The sequence below is a fragment of the Acanthaster planci genome, linkage group LG11 (genome assembly GCF_054643075.1).
Source record: "Acanthaster planci isolate LZ-2023a linkage group LG11, COTS_SCS, whole genome shotgun sequence".
Taxonomy (NCBI): Eukaryota; Metazoa; Echinodermata; class Asteroidea; order Valvatida; family Acanthasteridae; genus Acanthaster; species Acanthaster planci.
This window is the reverse complement of record NC_141787.1, coordinates 17177936-17200503: the sequence shown is the minus strand read 5'-3', so window position 1 is coordinate 17200503 and position 22568 is coordinate 17177936. Positions and strand designations below refer to the sequence as shown.

The 22568-nt window shown below is 38.6% G+C and overlaps 1 protein-coding gene across 3 annotated transcripts in view; it reads left to right on the top strand.

Moving 5' to 3' along the window:
* rpap2 (RNA polymerase II associated protein 2) overlaps positions 1 to 22568 on the top strand; it is a 37669-nt gene that overhangs the window by 12937 nt on the left and 2164 nt on the right. For all 3 annotated transcript variants that reach the window (XM_087143567.1, XM_022229681.2, XM_087143566.1), the window contains one exon: positions 22015 to 22169. In XM_087143567.1, coding sequence (XP_086999693.1) covers positions 22015 to 22165 — 151 coding nt within the window. In that variant the 3' untranslated portion in view covers positions 22166 to 22169. The remainder of the gene's footprint in view (positions 1 to 22014; positions 22170 to 22568) is intronic.

Below are 22568 nucleotides of genomic sequence, written 5' to 3'. Positions count from 1 at the left end.
TTGTCTTGTAATCCCATGAAGTAGTAATAGTGAAGCCAAAGATTATTAAAATGAACTGTCATTATTTCCCATCGCCCTAACTTCCCCCTCCCTTCCCGATATCCTCAGACAACACCTTGTTGACTCCAAAAGAATCTGTAAAAGCTAGGGGTACTGAATCTTTCAGTTTCCAATAGTTTGATCAAAGGTCTTATTTGCTTTAAGGTCTAACAGAACTTTACCCTGTAAACAGGTTGTTGTTTTTTTGCAAAATTCAAAACTGAACTTTAAATATCAATGGTAGGTTGAATAATTATGGTATGACGTTATGATTATTCATTTCCAAAAAGAAAATTTACACACTTTTACCGTTAAGTCTGATCTATTAAAAAAGAAGAGAGAACTTTGAAGTACCCAATTAATGCAAAGTTAAATGTTTACAGCATCATTTTGCCACAAACCAAAACAGAAGTTATATTTTTATGCTGAAGCTTTATTTGTCCTGTAGTAATAAAGGAAATACATGCTGAAGCATGCGAAAACTTCAACGAATTCCTAAAACAGCAAGTAAGATTATCGGAAGTTTTGAAACCAATGTTAAAGAGCTTCTTGTAATTTATGAGAGAGCTCTGTTAACCAAATTGGAGACTATTTACACAGACGTACTCATCCTCTGCACCCACATGTCATTTTCAGTTGGTCTAGCAGGATTGTTCCTCTGTGATAAACACAAACCGTCACAAGTTCTCATTTCTTCCAAGTGCTATTCATCTTTTCAATAAATAGTTTGTTAGATAACTTTCATCCTTGCTGGCCAAAGATATGAAAGGGGTTGGCTAAGTACTGCAATTTGCTGTTTTTAGAGACATGTGTAATATTTGGTAATGTTTGTTTACTGGTGGTGGTTTCTTTGAAACTGTGGGTAGGATGCCTTTTTATTTCAATTTTGGTACTGTAAAACATAGTTTTTATGTCATCTGAGGGTTTTAATCATTCCTATACCCGGTTGCACCGCATATTTTATGTAACTGTCCTTTCAGGATTTTGATGCACATATCACTCTTTTTTTTACTCTGGTTACGAGTTTATTGATTCCTCACAAGGACAACAATTTCATTTCTGTTTTGAGCATTATATGATTAATAAAATATACCTGAACTAACTGGACATGTACATGTATGTTTGTGCACAGATGCTGGAAGAGAGTAGATTGAACCGATCAGAAAAATCAATTTACTTCACCATTTTTCTATTTTGCAAACAAGTACTTTACTTGACATTTTTACAGGTACAATAAAACAGCTCTGTGAAACATAAGCTAAATGTGAGCCATTGTATCACACCATTTTTACTGTATTTAAACACAAAAATCAATCATCATATAATGGATTTGTACTGGTAGGCAAAGATAACTTCCCCACAGAGTGTCTTTAGTCCTCAATTTTTCAACAATTACATCGTTGTGATTAAATTCCATGAATAATGACATGGATATTCAGGTTTTATGAATGATAACTTCTTACTTTTTGATTACCTCTGTATTTGTGAGGGTAGAACAAATCGTTTTCTCGTCCCTTGAATCTTTGTTAAGGACTCGATAATTTGAAAATACAGGTTAGAAACAAAATTAGTAACACGACATGCACATGTACGTGTACTTTGTGTTGGTAATTGGCTGGACGGGAGCCAGTTTTCATGTCATTATTCTGTGTGGCTTAGCGTGGTAAGCAGCCATAAATATTTTATACGTTCTTTGTCTTTGTGAGGTAGTAGAAGGCAATAAGTTGGATTCCATTTTGCTTTGGTCAAATGTAGAGAATAACCATATATTGTGTTTTATGTTTTCAAAGAGGTATCCAGAAAAATACAATCAGCCAATTTTTTGGAAACTATCATTTTTTTGTGAGGAGGTTTGTGGCTGTTGATGACATCTTTTTGAAAGTATAAATTTGGAATGTGATTTGTGAGGGCACACCATCAAGTTGTGGCCGAATTTTTGTTGCCAAGCTTCAAATCTTTTAACAACTCCATACTTATTTCCTGTGGATGGATAATTTTGTTTGCTTTTAGAAATTGATGAAAACAGATCAAAAATCATGCTCTACCACCATAAACTGGAAAATGTAACTTTTTAAGGAGCAATGTACCGGTAGCCACAACAAATGTACCTCCATGGAAGCTTGCTGATTGAGTCCAAGTCAATTTGCCTCTGCCACTGAGTTCCTAAGTAGAGTAGATGACTTTGTCCTTGAAATCCTTTCATTTATTATTAATAGTCACACCCAATGGTTTTGTAGATGTTTTTTCCTACTTCCCACTTTCCAAGCTGCCCTTTCCCTCGTCTTCCATCTCCCAGCCCTTTGTCAAAAATGCAACCAGCCATTAGCCAAATAGATGGCCAGCTAACTGATCACTCACTCAGAAAAATTGTTGTTCCAATCAAAAGGAATCGAAACCAGGTTGGACACATGCAGCTTTTAGTTTGGATTTCAGAACAGTTGATTCATAGGTGTGTTTAAGAAGAATGAAAAATTCTTTAATGCTGAATTAGATACTTTGACTGAACCCCCAACCCCAAGTATTTGAAAAGGACTATGCTTCATATGGCACCTGCGCAACAGGTGATCGCCACCTTAACATGTTGTGCAGTAGCCTGTTTTTATCTGTTTGAATTTAGCAACAAGATCCATCAGTGTCTGACAGCTAAGTATAAGTTTGGGGTTCACTTTATTTGACCATACTATGCTTACCCTGTCAATCTTTTTTGTGTTACCCTCTAAGTACCAAATTAGTCTTGGTTCCAAGACCTTCCTGTAGTTTATTCAGTGACACAAACCATCACCAGATGACTTCCTATCACAAGCGGCTGGTATACATAAAAAGAGGGCACTGCCACAATGAATCTTACAAATGGTGCACCACAGTAACTTCACACATATGTCAGATTGTAACACCGTGAAAGGCGTCTTGGGCCCAAGACCAGCACCAAATATGATTACGAGCTTGGAATCTTCCAGTGCCCCCATTTATTTTTAAACCTGGTACATTTACATGTGTATGCATTTGGGTTCAGGTCAAAAAGGTTTGCCAACCTTTGTGCACACCATGGGAAAATGTGATTGAGTTTGAACATTACCATTGTAAAACATGCGCAGGTTGATTTATAATTGAATGGACATGTATTTGGCACGTGTATTACTGCACACAGTACCAGTAGATATTCTAACCAATGAGAGGAATTTACCTGTCTCATTTAGTTTGGACAGAGTCATGGCTTGGAATGTTTGAGAACAATTTTCGTTATTATTCACCATTGTTGTGAACTTATTATGCATGAAGGAAAAGTCTGAATGGTAAAAAAAATACAAATTATTTCATTTTTTTCAGAGCCCCAAAAGTGTAAAGTCTGGAAGTGTCTAAGTTTCTTACATGCATATTTCTAATTTCTAAACGAAATTCTCCAAATCGAAGGACCTTTGAAGTGCACTTTCTGCACTGACATCAAATTACACATTTGTGACATTAAGATCACATCTTACATAAAAACTCTTCCTTTGCATTCAGTTTGATAGTATTTGGTGAGAAAATGATGTGCTTTCATCACCTGTCGTGTGCTCTAGAAATAGTCAATAGTCATAAGCCATGTATTGATCTGAACTGCTGTCGTCTGTCTGTATTACGTTGATTCCCAATAGCAGTTAGTTTCCAAGGTAGTGGTGGTACTGTTCTATGTTCCCTGGCAATTTGAAATGAGCAGTAAGAGAAATATATAACTTGGAGGTGGGTGGATTTATTACACACTGAAGTGTGGCATTATTTGTTGAAGCTGTTTGACAAAAACGAGCCTGGGAAAGTTTGCCATATTTGGCCCTTAGCTTTCAGCTGTTGGAATGATAGATAAACTTCTTTGCAAGTAATCCCGTTCTTTTCATGAGTCAATCCAAGACTATCTCCCAGGCTATTGTGGCCAAGAGGCTGTGCTTTATTTGAACAGCATTGCACGGACGTGGATTTGGAGGATTTGTGGATTTGTTGCAGTTCAGTGACAATGGGAGACCTTTGACAACTTCCAAAATCCTGAAATCCATAAATCTATAGAGTATGAATAATTGAGTATGTGGAACATCGATCAGGTGTGGAATGTTGAGGCATGTTCTGTTATTGATGCCGTTGGGCATGCAAGCAAAGTGATTGTCATTTCTATGTTTTGTCAATATAATGTGAGAATATCCTTAAAAGTGTCAAATCAGTGCATTTTACAGTTTTAGTAATAGGAACTTTGCCAAATAAACTAACTTTCTCTGCGATGGAACAACAGTTGTTTAACAAGGCATGAATCATTGAGACAGTGGTTACACGGTTTTATAGAGCGTCACTTCTCTGGCTAACAATACCACTTGGTTCTTAAGCGATTATCTGGTACTAATCGTATTGAATAGAAAATCAGATTGGCCCTGTTGGACCAATACAGGAACAGCGTGGTGTTGTGCTGTGGGAACGGATTTGGGGCCAATTGAAAATAAAATCCTGTTTCTCTCCACTGGTTCAGAGAGCCCTAACTTAACTTAACAAAATTCTGAATTATTCAGAGTTTAGGGTATGTGTTGTAAAGAAAGTGGAGCTCAGAAAAACCAGGAAAAGAAAGGACAAGATTCATATTAAGCATTTCATTCGCTGACCCACTTTGCTCACCACTTACTTTATCTGTGCCTATGTAGTAGAAAAACCTACAGACATCAAGGGAATTCCCTAGCTCCAACCAGAGCAAACTTCCAAATGCAATGTGACCCCCATACATGTATATGACAAACAGTTTGGGATTTTTTTACACTTTAAGCTAATGTGCTCTACTGTTGCATCTTATATGGCTCTGCATGAAATGAATGGAAATTCACAGTCAGTGGTCCATATTAAAAGGAAACCCTTTCCTTACCGTGCATTTCTTTTAAATCAATATCCAAAAAATTTTTTCTGCACTATGTATGTGTAAATGCAAGAGATGATGTTTGCGTAGCATCAACTGTAAATTTGAAATGTGACCTCTTGAAGATGGTAATGCCCTCCTGATGACAAACAAAAAGGCTATTATGAAATCAGATACGAGACATTTAATTCACCCAGCCATTTTCCTTTTTCAGTTCTTTATGGCTGTTCCACCTCTTGCCAAACGATCAACCCTCATTATGAAAGAAAAAAGAAGAAGATTGTGGTGCACATTGTACCTGGACAAATCTAGAGCCATGTTCTAATGAATAGGATTGTAATTGGCCCTACAGTGCCATCCCTCTAAAAGAAGCCTTCTCACTATCCCCTCTAAGAAGGTTAACATGGTTCTGAAGTGAACAAGAGCCTTCCTAACCAGCTGCGTGTTTTGTAACAATGTTCCCATCAATCTAACAATGAAACAGGCGAAGTCTTTCTCATCGTAGTCAGGCAAGGTTGTTAAGACGTCTTAAGAATGTGCTCCCGCAATGTCAAGAAATCCGTCTGGAAGGTTTTGTTAAAAAGCATCTGCTGAAAAGACTTGCCTTGATACCAAATCCTCTGGTAATGGGCATTGTTTTATCTTTAACCAGCTTAAGGTAGTAACCTTCAGGAAACCTAGCCCAGTACCCAGGGGTATAACAGGGGGGTTACTTGAGACTGAATAGGGGACGATGGGTGCACATGTAGGTCCAACTGTGATTTCTCCTAATCTTCTTGGAAGGAGGATGATTGTAAGACACACCCAACACGTTCTGTATTCATTCTCCTCTGCATAATCGGCTTCTCCTTCAAGAGCCTAGTACAATATTTGGGCTGTGATGTCACCTCTTGCAAGCTAAGCAGCATGAGATTTTTCGGTTCATTCACCATTATCTTCAACGTGGCTAGGCCTGTCAGTGATTTGCTGACTGACTGACATGTAAGTTTTGCAACTCCTTGGCCTGGGCATATACATGTACATGTGGTTGCTACACCAACTGGCACACTACATATTTCTACTTTGTGGTTCATCAAAACTCTGCTATCCATTACTTCATTGTGCAGTGGACAAACTTCAAAAAAGGCAATTGTCTTGCTTCTCTCACTACCTTGTTAATTCTGAGTTTAAAAACAAAGATTGCATCGTTTTAAAATGTAAAGTCAGTTAAGATTGGTAAATTAATTAGTAGTTTGTAAATGTTTGGAAAAAGCAATGGATCTGTGGATGTAACTTCATAAAGTGCATGGAAATATAAAACTGTGTTTTTGTCTTCCCTCTTCCTACCATTACCACGCCCCCAAAAGGGACAAGGTTACCTGCTGCTATCATTTCAAGTTTCATTTATGAATTGGGTTATGTCCATTTGTTTACCTTGAGCTACTCTCCAAAACTGGCGGAGTTTATAAGTTGCATCAGCTTTTTCACACGAAGGTCACCATCATTTTTTTTGTTGAAAAAAAACAGGGAGAGTGAGTACCATGTTTAATATTAAGCCCTAAATGATCAATTACTTGTATTCTACAGACTGACCAATGAATATGTCTGACTAGTTTTACAACCCTGCTTTCAACTGTGGTTTTTATTCAACTTCTTTGTGGTTGTAATGCATGCTTCAATTCAAACTAAAGTAGATAATGTCCATTAAAAGTCCATCCCATGCTCATTCAAGTTTCCTTGCTCGTATTTCTTCATTCCAAAAAGACCATGTGATTGATATTTTGTGGTCTTACAACAGTAAAGAAACTCCATCACAGTTGGTAATTACCACTTTTTTGAATAATATGGCGCTCTCCTGCTAAGACTGGATGTGTCTATTCACAGCATCATCTATTGTGGTTGTCTCAACAAGTGTCTTACATCCTTTTGAGGTTTTCTCAACCTCATCTTCAGGTGAGCTTCTTTGCATTGATGAAGCCACCACATCCTTCTTGCAGTCTTTGAAGGCTTGGCTGATAATGAGAAGCCTCCACACGAAATCCAGATTTCAGGATTAACCCTTACATAACTTAGAGGATTATCTGCATGTTGTTGCTCCAACCATTATGTCTTCATGGTTGTATCACCCCCTGTGATTGGTCCATGCATCCAAAGGCAAATACAAGATCAAATCTCATTGGGGCAGTGTCGTATGAAAATTCTCTCCCAGGGAATTCTCAAGGGTCTTACATTTTGAGGGTTCAGACATTGATCTTGGTTTAGTTTTTTGCGTTTAAAGCAACATCTGCCCACTTCACAGCTTTTGAAGAATTGTGGAGTGGTGTCGAATCATTGAAATGACAGAGAAAGACATGACAAAGGCTGAATGAAACCTAGAGACAGACATGATTTCATCCCAGTGTCATTTTAGTTGGATTGAGAGATTGAATATTATAAGATTTCAATAACAACATCTGTCTGAGTCACAGATAATATTCAAAGGAATGGGATATGCTTACACCTCTCACAAATACTGCATACTAAAACACTCTTGACTTTCAAATTTCAGACACAATTTTTTCAAAAATGGTGAGACCATTGGATTGCAGATTTTACCCCCAAAAATGTCATATCAGAGTGAAAGCTGTGAATAAGTAGAGATGGCAGTGCATCTGCTCAGAACCTTGGACTGGAAATCAAGAAAACTTTATCACATTTTGTCCAAATCACACCATACTGTTAGATCTGAACTGCATGTGACCTTTGTACATGTACATGTCAATGAATCTTTTGGTGTGTGCAGTTGATTGACATGAACATCAGCAATTTAGACTGCAAGACTGCAACAGATAAAACAATCCAGGGTAAAAAAAAGTAGCACAGTAAACACAAGAAACTCACATTTAATGAGAAGCTGATGACACCTGCAGGGTCCTGTTTGATTCGCATGCAAGTGTAATTGGAGTTAGTAGGTTTAGTTCTCTGTTTTGCCTTATAAGATTGCATTCTGGTCAGCAAATATGACAAGTCAGTCGAGAAAGCTCATAAATTAATACAGCCTATTAAAAATTACTTTGGCAGTGTGTGTAAAACTGTACATAAGTGTATGGTTACAGGTTGCACAATGATTATAAATCAGCACCTTGCTCGTATGTTAGTGACACTATCAGACAGATGCAAAAAAGATGAACCGATCCTGACACGCAGATCAAATGTCCGTAAGACTACCATCTACATCTGTTGTATTGTAACTCAACCTGTTGACTGTAACATACTCTTGTAATGGACTTCAATTAATTACAATACTATCCTCCTTGCCAAGGTTTGTAAGCATGGACATGCCATTATGCATATGTAAATTAAGATGCTCAATAAATTTTTAATTGTCTTGACTATCTTGAAGCTCGCTATTGGCTAGTGTTTCAGGTGACTGTGTTGTTTTATAGATAAACATAGTGTTTCCAGTCCTTGTATCAACATATACAAAGGATTTGATTTCATTGGCTGTCAGGAAAAACATCTGGAATGGTTCCCTCCTTGCATTGCTCTTGACTCAGCATTTACAGTCATCAAACTTAAGTGATTTTTAATGAACACATCTTAGTGTGCAGTGAATATCTAACAGTTCTTGCGTTAGGACTTTTTTGGTCAAATTCTTTGGGGAATTGAAACAGTAATTGACTTCAGTAGACCATTTGTCCCCTTTACTGCATTGATAAGTAATCCAGTCAAATGTACCCGTACTATTTCTCAAAATAATCATTTGTAGTTGGCTACAGCAGTTGTATCTAATACCCAATCAAGGTTCTTGACAGCTCTATTTACCATCCCTTTGTTCATCCAAAACGAAGCTATATAGCTATCACTTGAGAGTGCCACCTCAGATTTGGTTGCTTAGCGAAGTAAACATACATTTACATGTATCATCTTTGGTCATATGTACACAAGAATATTTTAATTGATTTTATTTTATCTTGTTGTATAAATCGAATTACAAGCAGAAAACGTAAAGCACTACCAACAATTATATAATTACAAGATTGGCTAAGTGCTGGTCTATTCCATGGGCTAATTTCACCGAGTTTCCAAGTGCCAAAATGTGCTCAGCACAAAAATGTTTGCGAGGAAACTGATCCTTTGCCAGCCAAGGTCAAACCCATTTGTCCTCTCCTACAATCTTAGTCAAATCTTGTTGGGCCCCCAGCCCCCAGACCCCCTTTCAATGTTGAGTTTATGTGCATGGTCTGTGCTGTGTCTGGACATGACAACATGTTGATGGGTGGAGTGGGGGAGGGGACTGGAGAGCATACAGCTATTGCCAAGTGTCCCAAGAATTTTATCCAGGATTGTAGTACAACTCTGAAACTGACTCCCTCTGGCAGTATTAGTGGCCACATTTCCACTGCATCCAGTATTTCAGAGAGATTGTAGAGATTAGGCCTTTAAAGCCTGTAAAGTTTAACCCAGCAAAAACTGAGACACTGAGTCCCAAATGCCATGCTATTTATTGCTGGTGCTTTGTTCTCTGCAAATTTTTGCCAACTATGTACCTTGTAATGTCACTAAGAGACATCAATTTTTCTTCTGAACAGCTCCATGAACCTTGGCCTTCGCCATCTCGAGTAACCTGACTTCTCTCAGTCTTACTCCCCACAGAGTATCAAGTGCAACAAGCGTTAATTACAAATGTTATTTTTGATCTGCCGCCTCTTTCCAATCAGGCTTCTGTTATAATGAGTAGATAAATCATGACAGGTAGCCTTGCTGAGATGAATGGCTGGCTGGTCCAGCAGACAGATTACAAGCCGTCATTGGGGTGGTGGTACATCTGTACATGCCTCAGTAGGATTGCTACAGTGGGGAAGACTGTTAAAAATCGAAGCCAAGTTGTAACAATTTGCCAGGTGCTCCTAAAATGTTTGCTACCTGTGTATACACAGCATTTGTTGTTTATGTTCCCAACATAGCATGACTCCTTCGTACATGTTCCTTATAACTCGGTATCAAGATTACAATTAACAATAAATGCTGTTCTAATCAATGCAAATGGGTCATTCACATGTGTCTTCTGACATTTGGTTCATGTATGTGTTGATTGCGCAACATAGGTATCCCATGAATGGAATGACCTTCATGTTCACATCTAGATATCACAAGTAAAATTAGAATAGACAAAAAAAAAGGAATGTAAAATAATAAAAGATTCTTTTAATGTTAAATGAACATTCTTTTAAAAATTTGTTTTAAAGAGCACTTCCAAATGAAATATGTTCTTTCTGAATTTTACCTGTTTAAATAAATATGGAAGTGTCCAAACTGAGTGCAGTAACGTTTGTTTTACAACCTACTCAAATACTTTTAAAATGGATTTTTTTCTGTGCGTGTCAAGACGCGAATTCTGAAAAACATAAATGTCAGCCATTTGTTTATACGATGTCATTGAGGAGAAAACAGAAATGAGGAGAAACCCAAAGAGGCACAAGCACGAGCTACATGCACACACACAGGACCTACCATGATTTGCTTCACACAGGGAGGGAACAGCAGGAAAGGAGCTTAGTCTGGTATCCATGAATTGATAATCCGCAGTGAGGATTTATTTATAGATATTAGATAGGACAGCTTTTCAATCATAACGCAAGTCGACCCCCACGCTTATTTAGTGAAGCAGTATACACAGGAATAATGCATCATGGCATCCTGTGTGTACATACAGTACATTCCAGTCACTAAGTCACATGCTTCCCGAGATCCATGCACGTCTGGATCAGAAATTAAACAGAATCTGACAGTAGTTGGGAAGATTTAAGCGAGTATTCAGAGGAACTTAATGACGAAGAGTGAGACGAGTCAGCAAGTGGTGACAACTCGCAGGACACCCAGTCAGACAACGAAGGGAACACCAAGGAATCAATCATTCATGGTGAGGAGCCTTACTGCCTTGAGCCTGAGGTCCCCGTCATGGTGGACAATGTGGCACATGGCGTAAATTCTGCCCAGACAGTATACAGTTTATTTTTTCATAAACAAAGTGCTATGAGGCCTTTGAAGAAACCATTTCTCAATACAGTGATAATAGAGTAATCCATCCTATCCTGGCCCTTTCTCTTCTCCGAAATGCTTCTTCAGACATGCCGGATCGCTGCCGTGTCAAACTCGGAGTCAGAACATTTTTGACAGGGTAGGGAGACTTCAACGCCAAGACAGAGCCTTCTTCAGTCAAACTGGGATTTCAAACCCAACTTAGTCTGCAGTATAGTTGCTTCATCAGCAAAATTTTCTGCAAAATGCTCACCGCACATCAGAGACCACTTGGTCAACTTGAAATCTGACCGCGTGTGATGTGGTTGACAAAGTGGAACCCACTTTCAGCGTGTCTTCAAATCCCTCTTTGGAAACCTCAGAAAATTAACTTTGGGATTTTAAGGCAATGCTGAGAACATCCACTGACCACTCAGGATTTTTGCATGTTCATTATTTCGAACAATCCATCAAAACACGAAATAATGTCAGGAAAATAGCTAAGTGCATGCATATTTCTTACTTACACGTCCACATACACTGCGCACACACACACTGCTTGAACAGTACCGAGTAACACAATGACATTAAGGGGTCAGAAACAATACATCTGCATACATTAAACATGAATGTGGTTTTTGCAAAAGATGAAGCTGAATCATTTTGCGAACATCAAATTCAGCTTTGATTTTAGTACACTAAAAGAAACCTCATGCCATAAAATAGTTTTCTGACGGTATGGCAGGTGTATAATCTGTTATAAAATGAACCAAACACAAAACTTCAACTTCGTTAGAGGTGCTGTTTAAAATATGATTTGTTTGTTCAATGCAGAAGTACATGTAGCTGTGTGTAAGGGTACAAACACACTCAGCTTTTTAAAATAATTCATATTTAAAAAATGAAACCTGTGAAATATCTCGACTAAAATGAAGTAAAATAATATTTCAAATGATTGTTCAAATGTGTATAAAAATTTACTTTTTAAAGTTTACACAAAGGCTTAAATGATTAATTATCCTTTTTGGGAAAAGAAGTAAAATTGAAGAGTGGGAATGGCTAGAATGTGTTATCTATTTAAAGTTACATGTACTGAAAGTACTTTCCCCTTACCTGACAGTTGTCATAATGTATGCTTCTCTATCTAAGCTAACTAGGAAACATGTTAAAGAACTCCATGGTAATATAGTGTAAAATACATCATTCTTCCTTTTGTTGAAATGTCGCTTTACTGGTAGTCTAAAAAGAAACCTCGGATATTTTGGTTGAATTAACCCTTTTACATACTCAGAGTTGTGTATGTCCTGGGCATGATTTTTTTTAAGTATTTCAATTCAGTTTGTCTGAAAAGAGATGCTGTAAACATTGGAATGTATATAGTTTGTCCTTGCTAGGGTGGTGATTGGCTCTTTGCTACAAGAAATTCATTTTAACATTTACAGTAACCATATATAGCAGTCAGTCTCTGATTGAAATATTGAGTTATTTTCCCATTTTTTTTCCTCCGTGCACTACCCTTATAATTTTCCATTTGACATCTGCAAACCTTTCATAACAAATTTTAATGTAAATATTCAAATCCTGCCCTATGCCAATTGAACGTACACTGTGCACCATTAACCGTACTCCACTGTCAATCAACCATTATCTTGTGCTTTCATATTGAGTTATGACACCCCATAAAAGACCATCATTGAGAGCTGTTGACAGGATTTTCCCCTCACCACCAGAGTCATCCAAGTATCATGAGTATGCATACGTTCGCTGTCCCTTCTACGACTGGTGCACAGGGAATAACAAGTTTGTCTCTCTGCATGTGTTTTAGTTAATATCTTCACCGCTGGTGATGCATAGCGGAAAGACCTAATCCAACCTCATTCCATTTGCTCTTATTGCTGAGCCTCCAGAATTCTCAATGGGGTCCCCCCCTAGCTGGTCCTCAATAAGAAATTCCTCATTACTTCCTGATGTTCAAATTGGTTTCCTTAGCCTCATCTCCCACAGTATCATGGACGCCTGGGCGGTTTTTCTGATATCGCCGCAGCTCCACAGGGAGAAATTTTGCTGGGAAGTATATTTACGATTTCTCTTGTTCACCTAATCAATCTGACAAGGGGTCCATAAGGGAATCTGTGGGATTTTAAATCAAAACATGAGCTTGGAGCTGCGGCATGTGCTGGGAATACTGCTGTGGCCTACCCAGTCAGGACTCACTCGTAGTTTATTGCCAGCACACTTGGCCGCCCTCGCCTTCATCGCCTCAGCATTTAGGTGGCCATCCGTGATATTTGCCATCCACTCCGATGTTTTGCTAAGAATCTGATCGAGACAGAGTCCATGGAGCCCTGCTAATAAACCATTCAGTATGTGACTTTGGCTTGTGATTGCTTGCTGTGTGGACAAGACTGTCAAAGTAATGAAAGCTAGGGGGATACCTAGGTGACCACCTGTCCTCAAATTAAACAGCGTGTTTAATAAGCTGATGACATCAAGAACAGTGCAAGTCCAATTTTATTATCAACTCCTCTGATTGTCTCCTGACCCATTTGATTCACTGATCTCAAAAGTCATCCCCCCCTCACAAAGAGATCTTTGATATTCTCCGCTTGTTTAACATTCTGTTTGTTTCTTCTTTCATCAGGCTGCCACTGTCTCTAAAGGCTAAAATTGACTTGTCTCTTCCTACCCTGTGTGTGAGTGACTGTGAATGTTCACATTTTACACTTCCGTGTTTAAATCTCTCATTGCATGTTTTTCAATTGCACCAGTTGTATATTGTCATTTTTGTGACTGTTGATCGATGAAATTTTATCCAGGTGTAAAGACAGGATCTAGCATATTTGCTTTACTTCAACCTTTGAGATATACCAATGTTGAAACGTCTATTGTCTGAAACTTTTGTTATCATGCACGTTTTCTGTATGACCACAGTTTTCCTTGAATTTTGCATCATTTGACCTGTGCTTGTATTATTCAGCCTGGTCTGTTCTGCAGAATATCTTTAACATTAACTGGAGGTTATATTGGAAGGTTCTTTGAGGTTTTGTTCATGTATTAGAGGGCTACTTGGTAGCTTGTACAGGTGTCCTCATTCAGTTGTTTGCCCGTTATTTCAGGGAGAAATTAGGGTTGTGTGAGTGGGACCTTCTTCTTTCTCTTTTTGTATTGTTCCAATCCATCTGTTGTTCATGTCTGATGAGAAATACAAATTCATGTAAAGGCCAGTGACTTCCACCTTGTGCAGGTATCTGAGAGTCCATTGGCTGCCTTGCAGTCAGTAGTCTGTTTGCACTTTACACATTCCATGGTGTGATGTTAGCATCAATATTTCATATATAATTCCTACCTGCTGCTGATTGTATCCAGGTTTGTTATTAGGAAGGTCTCATTGCCAAGCATGTTGTTCGCAGGTTGGAACTACACAACTTCAATTTGATCATCATTGAAACTAGACCAGAGATAAGCATAAATAACTATTAGGCTTACCAGGGACATTAAGTGTTCCTCAATTTCAACTATTCCGTCACTTCATATAATGACACACATCACAAATTCAGACAGATTTCTAAAACCAAACAAAATGAAGTTATGACGTACATGTACATGTTGGTAATAGAGTGAATGCATCAAATTAACTGATAAATTTAATAAATGCTTGATTAGTCTGTGGTTGTGGAAGAACATTGCAGATGTAGGTAGAATAATATTAAACTAACAAATTTATAACTATCCAGAGAAAGTCATTGTTACCAAAATAAAATATATGGAACATCCATAATATCAAACAATGTTTGCTACTCCCACACATCCTATTCAGTTGGTGTTTTTTTTTACTTTCTCTAGGAACTCCTCAATCTAATAAAAAAAACCACTGTCAGGCATGTTCTTCAACCCAATAAATCATTGTGTTTTACAAATGAGAGAAATCCCCCTCCGATATTGAACATTTCCCCTCCAATTGAATGCTTTTTGTTCTGGATTAAGCACTACCGACGTCATTATAAATTGTGACTGAAATAAAAGAACAAGATATCTCTCCTTCCTGCTCCAGTGGGTCCACATTGTTATCAGCAGTTTTGGGGGGCCATAGTTCCTTCCGATGTCATTAATCAAATGCATTGTTCTCTTGTCTTCTGATTGGGTTTTGCTTTAATAGATGTGTGGATAGATTGCACTTGTCAACATAATTACAAGGAGGTTTTCATGACCAATTGTTGAACTCAATGGTCATTATTTATGAATGAGTAAAAGTACATTTGGTGAATGTCCTGTCAGGTTTTCTCTTCTTACTCCTTGTCAGTGAATGCTATGAGGATTAAGTTATCAAAAAAAACACTGCTTTGCCCCTTCAAAAGAAAAAATCAATCAATTTCTTGTTGCAGCTCCAATATTCTTTGTTCATAATTTTTTCATTTGTTTGTGTAACAATGATTCGGCCAAATTGATATATGTCTGTAAGAATATGAAGTTAAGAGATGTGCAAAGCAAATTAATCACATTCTTGAAGTGGTTTAGCTAAAAACAATAACATTTCTAAAGATTCCAATTTGTTTTGTGTGTATTGGCATGGAGTAGCCATGTGTAGTAATTAAATAAAGTACCATGTCATATTTCAAAAACTCACTAAAATACAAGATATATCCCTGTCTGACCTGAGTCAAATGTAAAATATGTTAGTATTTTGCCTCAAGTGTTTGCCTGACCCTGCCATGAAGCACAGCTAAATGGAGATGATCTGGTAACAGGTTACATTACACAATACATGTCAACCCATTTTACCCCTATTTCTCCCTTCCTCATTCATGTACCCCCCTTCCCTACTCCACAGTACCACCTCTGACATTAAGCACAATCATCCCTCTGATTACTCCATTCAGCCCCCAGGCTATCTTCACAGCAATCACCAATCCTCCTCCCTGATTCCACTATTCCTCATCAACCTGTTCCTACCTCCATTCAGACCAATGCAGCCAATTTGGCTTCCATCCATTCCTGTCTGACTGAACCTGTCATTTTACGAGTGGACAAGATCATTACGCTGATTGGGTTTTGGTAAAATACTAGTTTTACACTTGGATTATGAGCCTATTGATCATCGCACAGATGAGGAGTAGCAGAGTGGGTTTAGTCTGTTCCTGCTGCAGATTTTTTGTTGACACTTTATTGGTAGTTATTCCTGTTATTATTCTTTCATTCTTACACAGAATTCGCTGCATTCAACATGCTTACCATCTGTCTTTCTAGTAATGGTTGATGGGCTGGGGGGGTAGTAGCCACCGCTTGAGGAAAACAAAATCCTTGACAAAGAAAATAATGAAATTGGCAGTGTCACTTCTAACTTTTGGCCTGGCAGTATGAATGAGCGGCCTAATATGCATTTGTTGATGTTAACTGTGCTTGACTGGCACCTAGGCTCATTTAATACCCGTATGGTCATTCAATATGTTCAATTCAGTAGACCCACCCTGCAGTCTGATGCATTGAACAACCTGTTTTATCAGTGTGGCAATGTTCAAATAAAACAGGAGTGAATTTAGCTTGTTATCAGATATTTTACAAAATGATGGATGATGGTTGTTACTCAGTTTGAAAGAGGCATCTAATGAAGTACTAAATTAACTTGATGCCTGAAATGACAGGTTTCATTTGTGTCCTCTGTTCAATAATTTGTTCATGCACCTGCTGACAAGAATTGAAGCAGGCTTAAACGGTACATTTTCTCCTGCCCATGTACCTGTCCCCTAGCACTTCCCCACCTATTCTTAGTGATAGCCTCTGAGCACACTTCTCCTGTATTCAGATACCACTTCTGGGATCTATGTTATAAGTTCCACCCAAACTGAGGATGTGACCTAGATTCACCACCAATCTGCTCCGAGTCCTTCCTCATTAAATCTCCACCCACAGACAGTAGCAGCTCATCTTCCAGGGGCAGATCCAGGAATTTTTCCGGGGGAGGGGGTGTTCAGGATGGAGTTTTTTTTAATGTCTCTTTTTTTGCGGACAAGCATAAATGAAAATGAACCATTACATGACATATATTGTTCACAATGATATTGATGCACTTACTTAGTTATGTCCTATTATTTTTCCCATTTTGTACCCTTTTGGGAGGCAGGGTTTCAGAGTGGGGGGGGGCGGATCTGCACCTGTCTTCATATGTTGTAATACCTCTGACTTCAATTAGCATTTACTAATCCCACCCAAATTAAAGGCATGGTCCAGTCTTCCATATCTTTTCCATGTCACTTTTACCTTCCTTCATTTGGCTCAGTATACAATCTACTGTCTCACTAAATCTTGCAAGGCATGGTCCCGTCTTCCGTATTCAAACACTCCAGTGTTGTAGTCGAGTACTTTTGGAGTACCAAGTTCTGTGCCAAACATTGAACTAGTTAGGAGGGAACAAAGCTGAATTACATGGGCATTTGAAGGTATATGTACATGCACAAGGGTAAGATTACAAAGTAGAATAATGGCTTCAGATTATTACTAAAGGAATAAATATGCGCTTGGCTGGTCTTAAATGCACATTTAAGACGAGCTCAGGAGAATGGTTGCAACTAATGCCCGAGCCACTGGTGAGGGCATTATCGGCATTCAGTGTAACGAACGTCTAACTAACATTCAAGACCAGCCAAGCACATATTTATTCCCATTCATAAATATCTTTTTAGTCAGAGAATCAAAAAAGTGAATATATGATGGATTTCCAGCGATTTTGCCCAGGAATTTACTTTCATTTTCCCAAACTCCCCCTATCCATTTTATGGAAAATGCCTTGTTCAAATTGACCAATTGGCATACTCGTGGTGAGTCGCTTGCGCACCGGCTGTTGACCAATCAGAATCGATTAAGCTGTCTTGTATTCAGGTGCCAGCACTTGATTAACGCAGCGGGCATTATCACTTCTCAGCGGGCATTATCAAATGTTATTTCACTGTCAATTTGCACGTTGTTGAAAAGGTATTCATGAATGTTTAACAGAAATTAAGTTTTTAGGATAAAAGTAATTGAAAAGTACTTTTCTTCTTAAACTTAAATATTTAAACTGGGAGTGCCTGAAGTCTTACATTTACATGTAGTTTGTAATCTTACCTGTGCTTTTACCATCAAATTCCTATGTACTCCAGCTTTATTCCTTCTTACCCAGTTCAATATTTGGCAGAGAACCTTGGTGCTCAAAAAGTATTCCACTACAACACTGCTAACACTCCCCGCTTCCTTATCAGTTTGCCTTCCTTTAGCCTCGCCCAAGTTCAAGATGATTCAGATGTTTCCCAAGTCACTGCCTTTCATCACTTTCTGATCCATTTTCATGTCTAATAATGGCTTCTCATCTGCTGTCTTGTAACACTTCAAGTCTGTGCATCATGAAATCATCACCTGGGGCTTCAGTGTGTCTTCACAGCTTTTTGAATGAATGACTGTATGTGCGAACTACACTGTACTGGTGAGATTCAAGTCTCACATCTTTGGGTGGGGTTCAAGTTTAGGAAGGCACTAGTTGTAAAGGATTGTTTTTACAAAATTGCTTCTTTTCACCAATTATCTATCCAAAAAAATCAGCATTGTTAGGAATTTGTTAGATTTCTTCACAGGTGTTGGAAGCAGGGGGCATGACCCCCACTTTTTGTAGGAGCCATAATGGGATGGGGCTTAATAGATCAACCTATTAATGGCCGATGCTTGATGGTCTCACAACTGCCCCCCCTTTGAAAATCAAAAATTCTGTTGCCGTTGGATCACTTAGGTGTTTACTGTTTGTACCCAAAAAATGTGTTGAATTTATTTCCTTTTTAAGTGTAATGTATATACATACATATACATAGAAAATTTAAAGTAAGGGTTTTCTCATTAATTTATATATTTCATAACGAAATACGGAAGAGACCTATTGATGTTTTGAATCTGTGCTGATAATTTTTCCTTTCTACTTTTATAACCTGTGGTCATAATTTGTCATGGAAACTGTTCAGGTGGCTTGTGAGTGTCATTCCTTAATTGAAGACGTTTCCTGTCAAGGAACCCTGATAGGCAATGCTGGTCAGTGTCTTCATAGTTAATAGTTTTTCAGCTTATACACACCCCATTTCTCAATCGAACCAATCACCAAATTTGTTGCTGAGATGTGATCGTCACTCCTTCCAATCTGAAACGGAGCAGCAACGGATACCAAGACACTTAATATAGCCGCTGCCACATCCCCCGTGCCCTGTGTGCAAATTTATTCCCCAACACCCATCCGATAAAAATGACCCCAACATGCGACAGTAAAACTAGCTGAATTCGAAACAACACCCTGCCATGGTGCCATGATATCGATACATGTTAAAACAAATTTACCCTGAGCAGTAGATTGTTGGACGACTCATCTCTGGCAACTGTTAAAGCATGGATTGTTCGGATCCACCCACCGGCGTTATAAACCGTGCTAGGCAAACTCTTTGGTGCAGCCCCCTAGTTGTGAAAACTAGCCCCCAAGGTTGTCCCAGGAGAGAACGATGATTGATTGTGGAGCCACTTTCACAAAAGGAACCGACACTGCAGATGTGCCGTCAAACTCAGTATAATAACTTGGGTGTCAGGTTGAGTTGAGTGGAGAATGCTAACAATCATGGAGATGTACTTGGCATTTAGGAAGCCTTTTCATTTCAACTCCAGCATTTCAAATTTAGTTATTATTCTGTTTAATAAGTACATGTATTATCCAACAGGAGGTTTTGTGAATCAAAGAACTTCATCTGTGACCTTCATTTCAATTTCAAGAAACATTTGTTAGTTTCTCAAGTATTGCATTCAAAATGCAACCAAATTCCATTATTTATGAAAAAAATGAATCATTATTGTAGTACACATACTTTAGCAGTTTTCTGTACTTCCATTTGCACTCACCAAATCAAGACTTGTATCCAAAACTGCCCAACTGCAGCCTTGGAATATCACCTGATACTTTTCCTCCTCTCATGAGAGTACATTGTAAAGTCTACCGAGATATGTGACTTTCTACACTGTTGTCCCATCATCCCTTATTGGGAATATTTACTATATTTGTATTCTCACTTTACTCTTGTGTAAAGCTTTCAACAACTGTTGTCAGTGTAGACATTGGTCTTTGAATTTTGTAGTGTTTCCATTTTGCCCAAAATGCCATTTGAAACGGATGATCCCTGAATTGATGTAAAGTTACTGTATCATAGTGCATGCCAACCCAGTCTTGAATGTTATGGCTTGATTGCTCCAAACCATCCTGTTATGAAGGATTCAACAACAGTTGTGAATGCTTGCGTGTAGAGTCTTCATCCCTGTATCCTCTTGGGATCGTCTTCTCTTACCATCTGCCTCCCATCCTTCCTCCTCTCTGTCTCCCCCCCCCCTGCCTCCTCATCAGTATGCCGATGGGATGCAATCCTCATTGCTGATTCCTTCAGCATCCCTGTCCATGCTGTGATCATCTGTGAGACTTGGCTAGGGAGCTACTGGTCAGGTGGACTAGATAGGAGAGGCTGTGATAGGAATACTGATGGTACTGAGAGTTAGCACAGGGCAAGCGATGTTTACACCTCCGATAAGATTCCAATGAAGTGAAGATTTGTGCTTTGAGCCTTCAGGCTTAATCTTAAAGAGATCATCACTGATGATTTGTTGATGATAATTACATCAGGTTAGCTAGGACTCGCTTCGCACACTCATATCATGTAATTGACATTTGGTCTGGTTTCCCAAAAACATGTGGTGTGTTTGTTTCTGGATTGTCAGCTTTGCCTCAGCTTGCTACCTTGTACAAAGATTAGAAAGCATTTGCCAATGCATGATACAGCCTTATGGGCAATTGGCTGGAATCTAAGTGTGTCTGTCACAATTTTTACATCCCTGCAAAAAGTCGAAAAGCATAATCAGAGGCTCAACCTCAGTTATTCATCCCTCAACAGATCATCCCTCAACAAAATGGCTTAACCCTATCATTTATATTCTTTCAGCCAGGCTAGGACAATTTCTTGACATGTTTTTTTAGTATCCCTGATGCTGTTCACAATCGCAAATAAAATTTCCTTCACTTGTGCTTTACACCAAGAAGTCACAAAGACAAAACATAGAAAAAAATTGGAAATGTGGACTAACAAAAAATATTTACAGAATTCTGAATTATTCTTAAATGTTGATTTTGGGGACATTTTGTAGATTTGACAATTGAAATTAGACAGTTGTTAAACAGTTGGTCCAGATACTAGAGCTTGGCCTCATTTCAAGTTTTGGTTTTACTTTTCAGGGCCCCAGATTAAAATTAGTCTTCTGTCCTACCTCTTTCCTTTTTTTTCCTGTCCCAATGTAGATTCATTCCAGCTAAGTGCTAATTCCTGATCGGATTAACGACTCCTCAATTACTGTCTAGGGTTCACCTTGCATGTCCACTGATGACAATTAAATATTTGCAGAGAGGGAATTGAGTTATTACTAATTCATTGAGCATGTGGGAGCCCTGGCACTTTGGTGTCGTACATCACCGGATCCAGCCTCTTCCATTCCCTGCTTGCAGCCACTCCAAAACCATTTTTCAAACTCTCTGTCAGGATGGCTCAGTTGCCCAATTAACCAGGAGACCAGATGAACTCACAGTGTAGTTCCTTGAACTGTATTTTGTGCTCATAACCTGTCATGCCTTGGTAGGTCAAAAATCACTGACCTTTAGAAGGAATCGTGGGAAATGTTAGTCCCATCAGCTTATGGATATGGATGTGAGCAAGTGGTTGCTTTGAATCTCATTGGTTGGGAGTGGTTACTTTAAATCGCATTGGTTGGGATTGCTCAACTTAAGTGCTATGATTGGCCCTAAGAATCTCTGCACTCCTTTAATCAAATATCATCACAGTGCCTATTATGATCAATAATGCATTCAAAGAGATGACTGGTTTGAAAACCTGAGTGGTTGCAATAGTGGATACAGCACTTAAAAAGTCAAAGGAGCATCATGATCTGCAACACTTTTGCAGTCTTTAGTTTTGATTGTAGAAATTCAAATCCTACAGATGTCATTTCAGGGTCATGATGGTCTCTTAGAGCAGGTAAGTATTGCAATCAGGAACGTTCATTTAATCATTCATTTTCATTTGGTTTTGTTCTTCTGTTTGTAGTCTCTCTAAGCGAAATGCATTTGTTGAAGACTCTATCACAAAAGATGACTGTCAGCGTTTTCTGGACTCACTCCTCTTCAAAATGGGCACAAGTTTGGAGCAGCTAACCTTATGGGTGGGGGAAACATTCAGCCATGATGGTACCTCTTGACGAGGTTTGTTTCTCTTTTACTCCATTTTGTTTTAGTCCTAAAGCCTCCCCCTACTTTCTCAGTACCTAACTTATTTCCCCTTTTTGTAACTTGAACATTCCCACAGAACAGGGGAAAAAGCTTTCTTTCCAGAGCAATACATTTTTTCAGTAAAGTTTTAGATGCAGAATGAGACTGAGGTCTTAAATGGAACCTGACCACGATGCACAATGAAATCAGAGAAAAATGATTAACCCTAACAGTCCTCAATCCTCCAACAGGTGAAGGATTGAGGACTGTTAGGGTTAAACCAACTTACACTCTGATTTAGCCCACCACACAAACTAACTTAAGCCTCATAGAGGTCTTTACATATATTTATCACAAGCACAAAATTTGAGGCACACAATAGACCGATTGTGT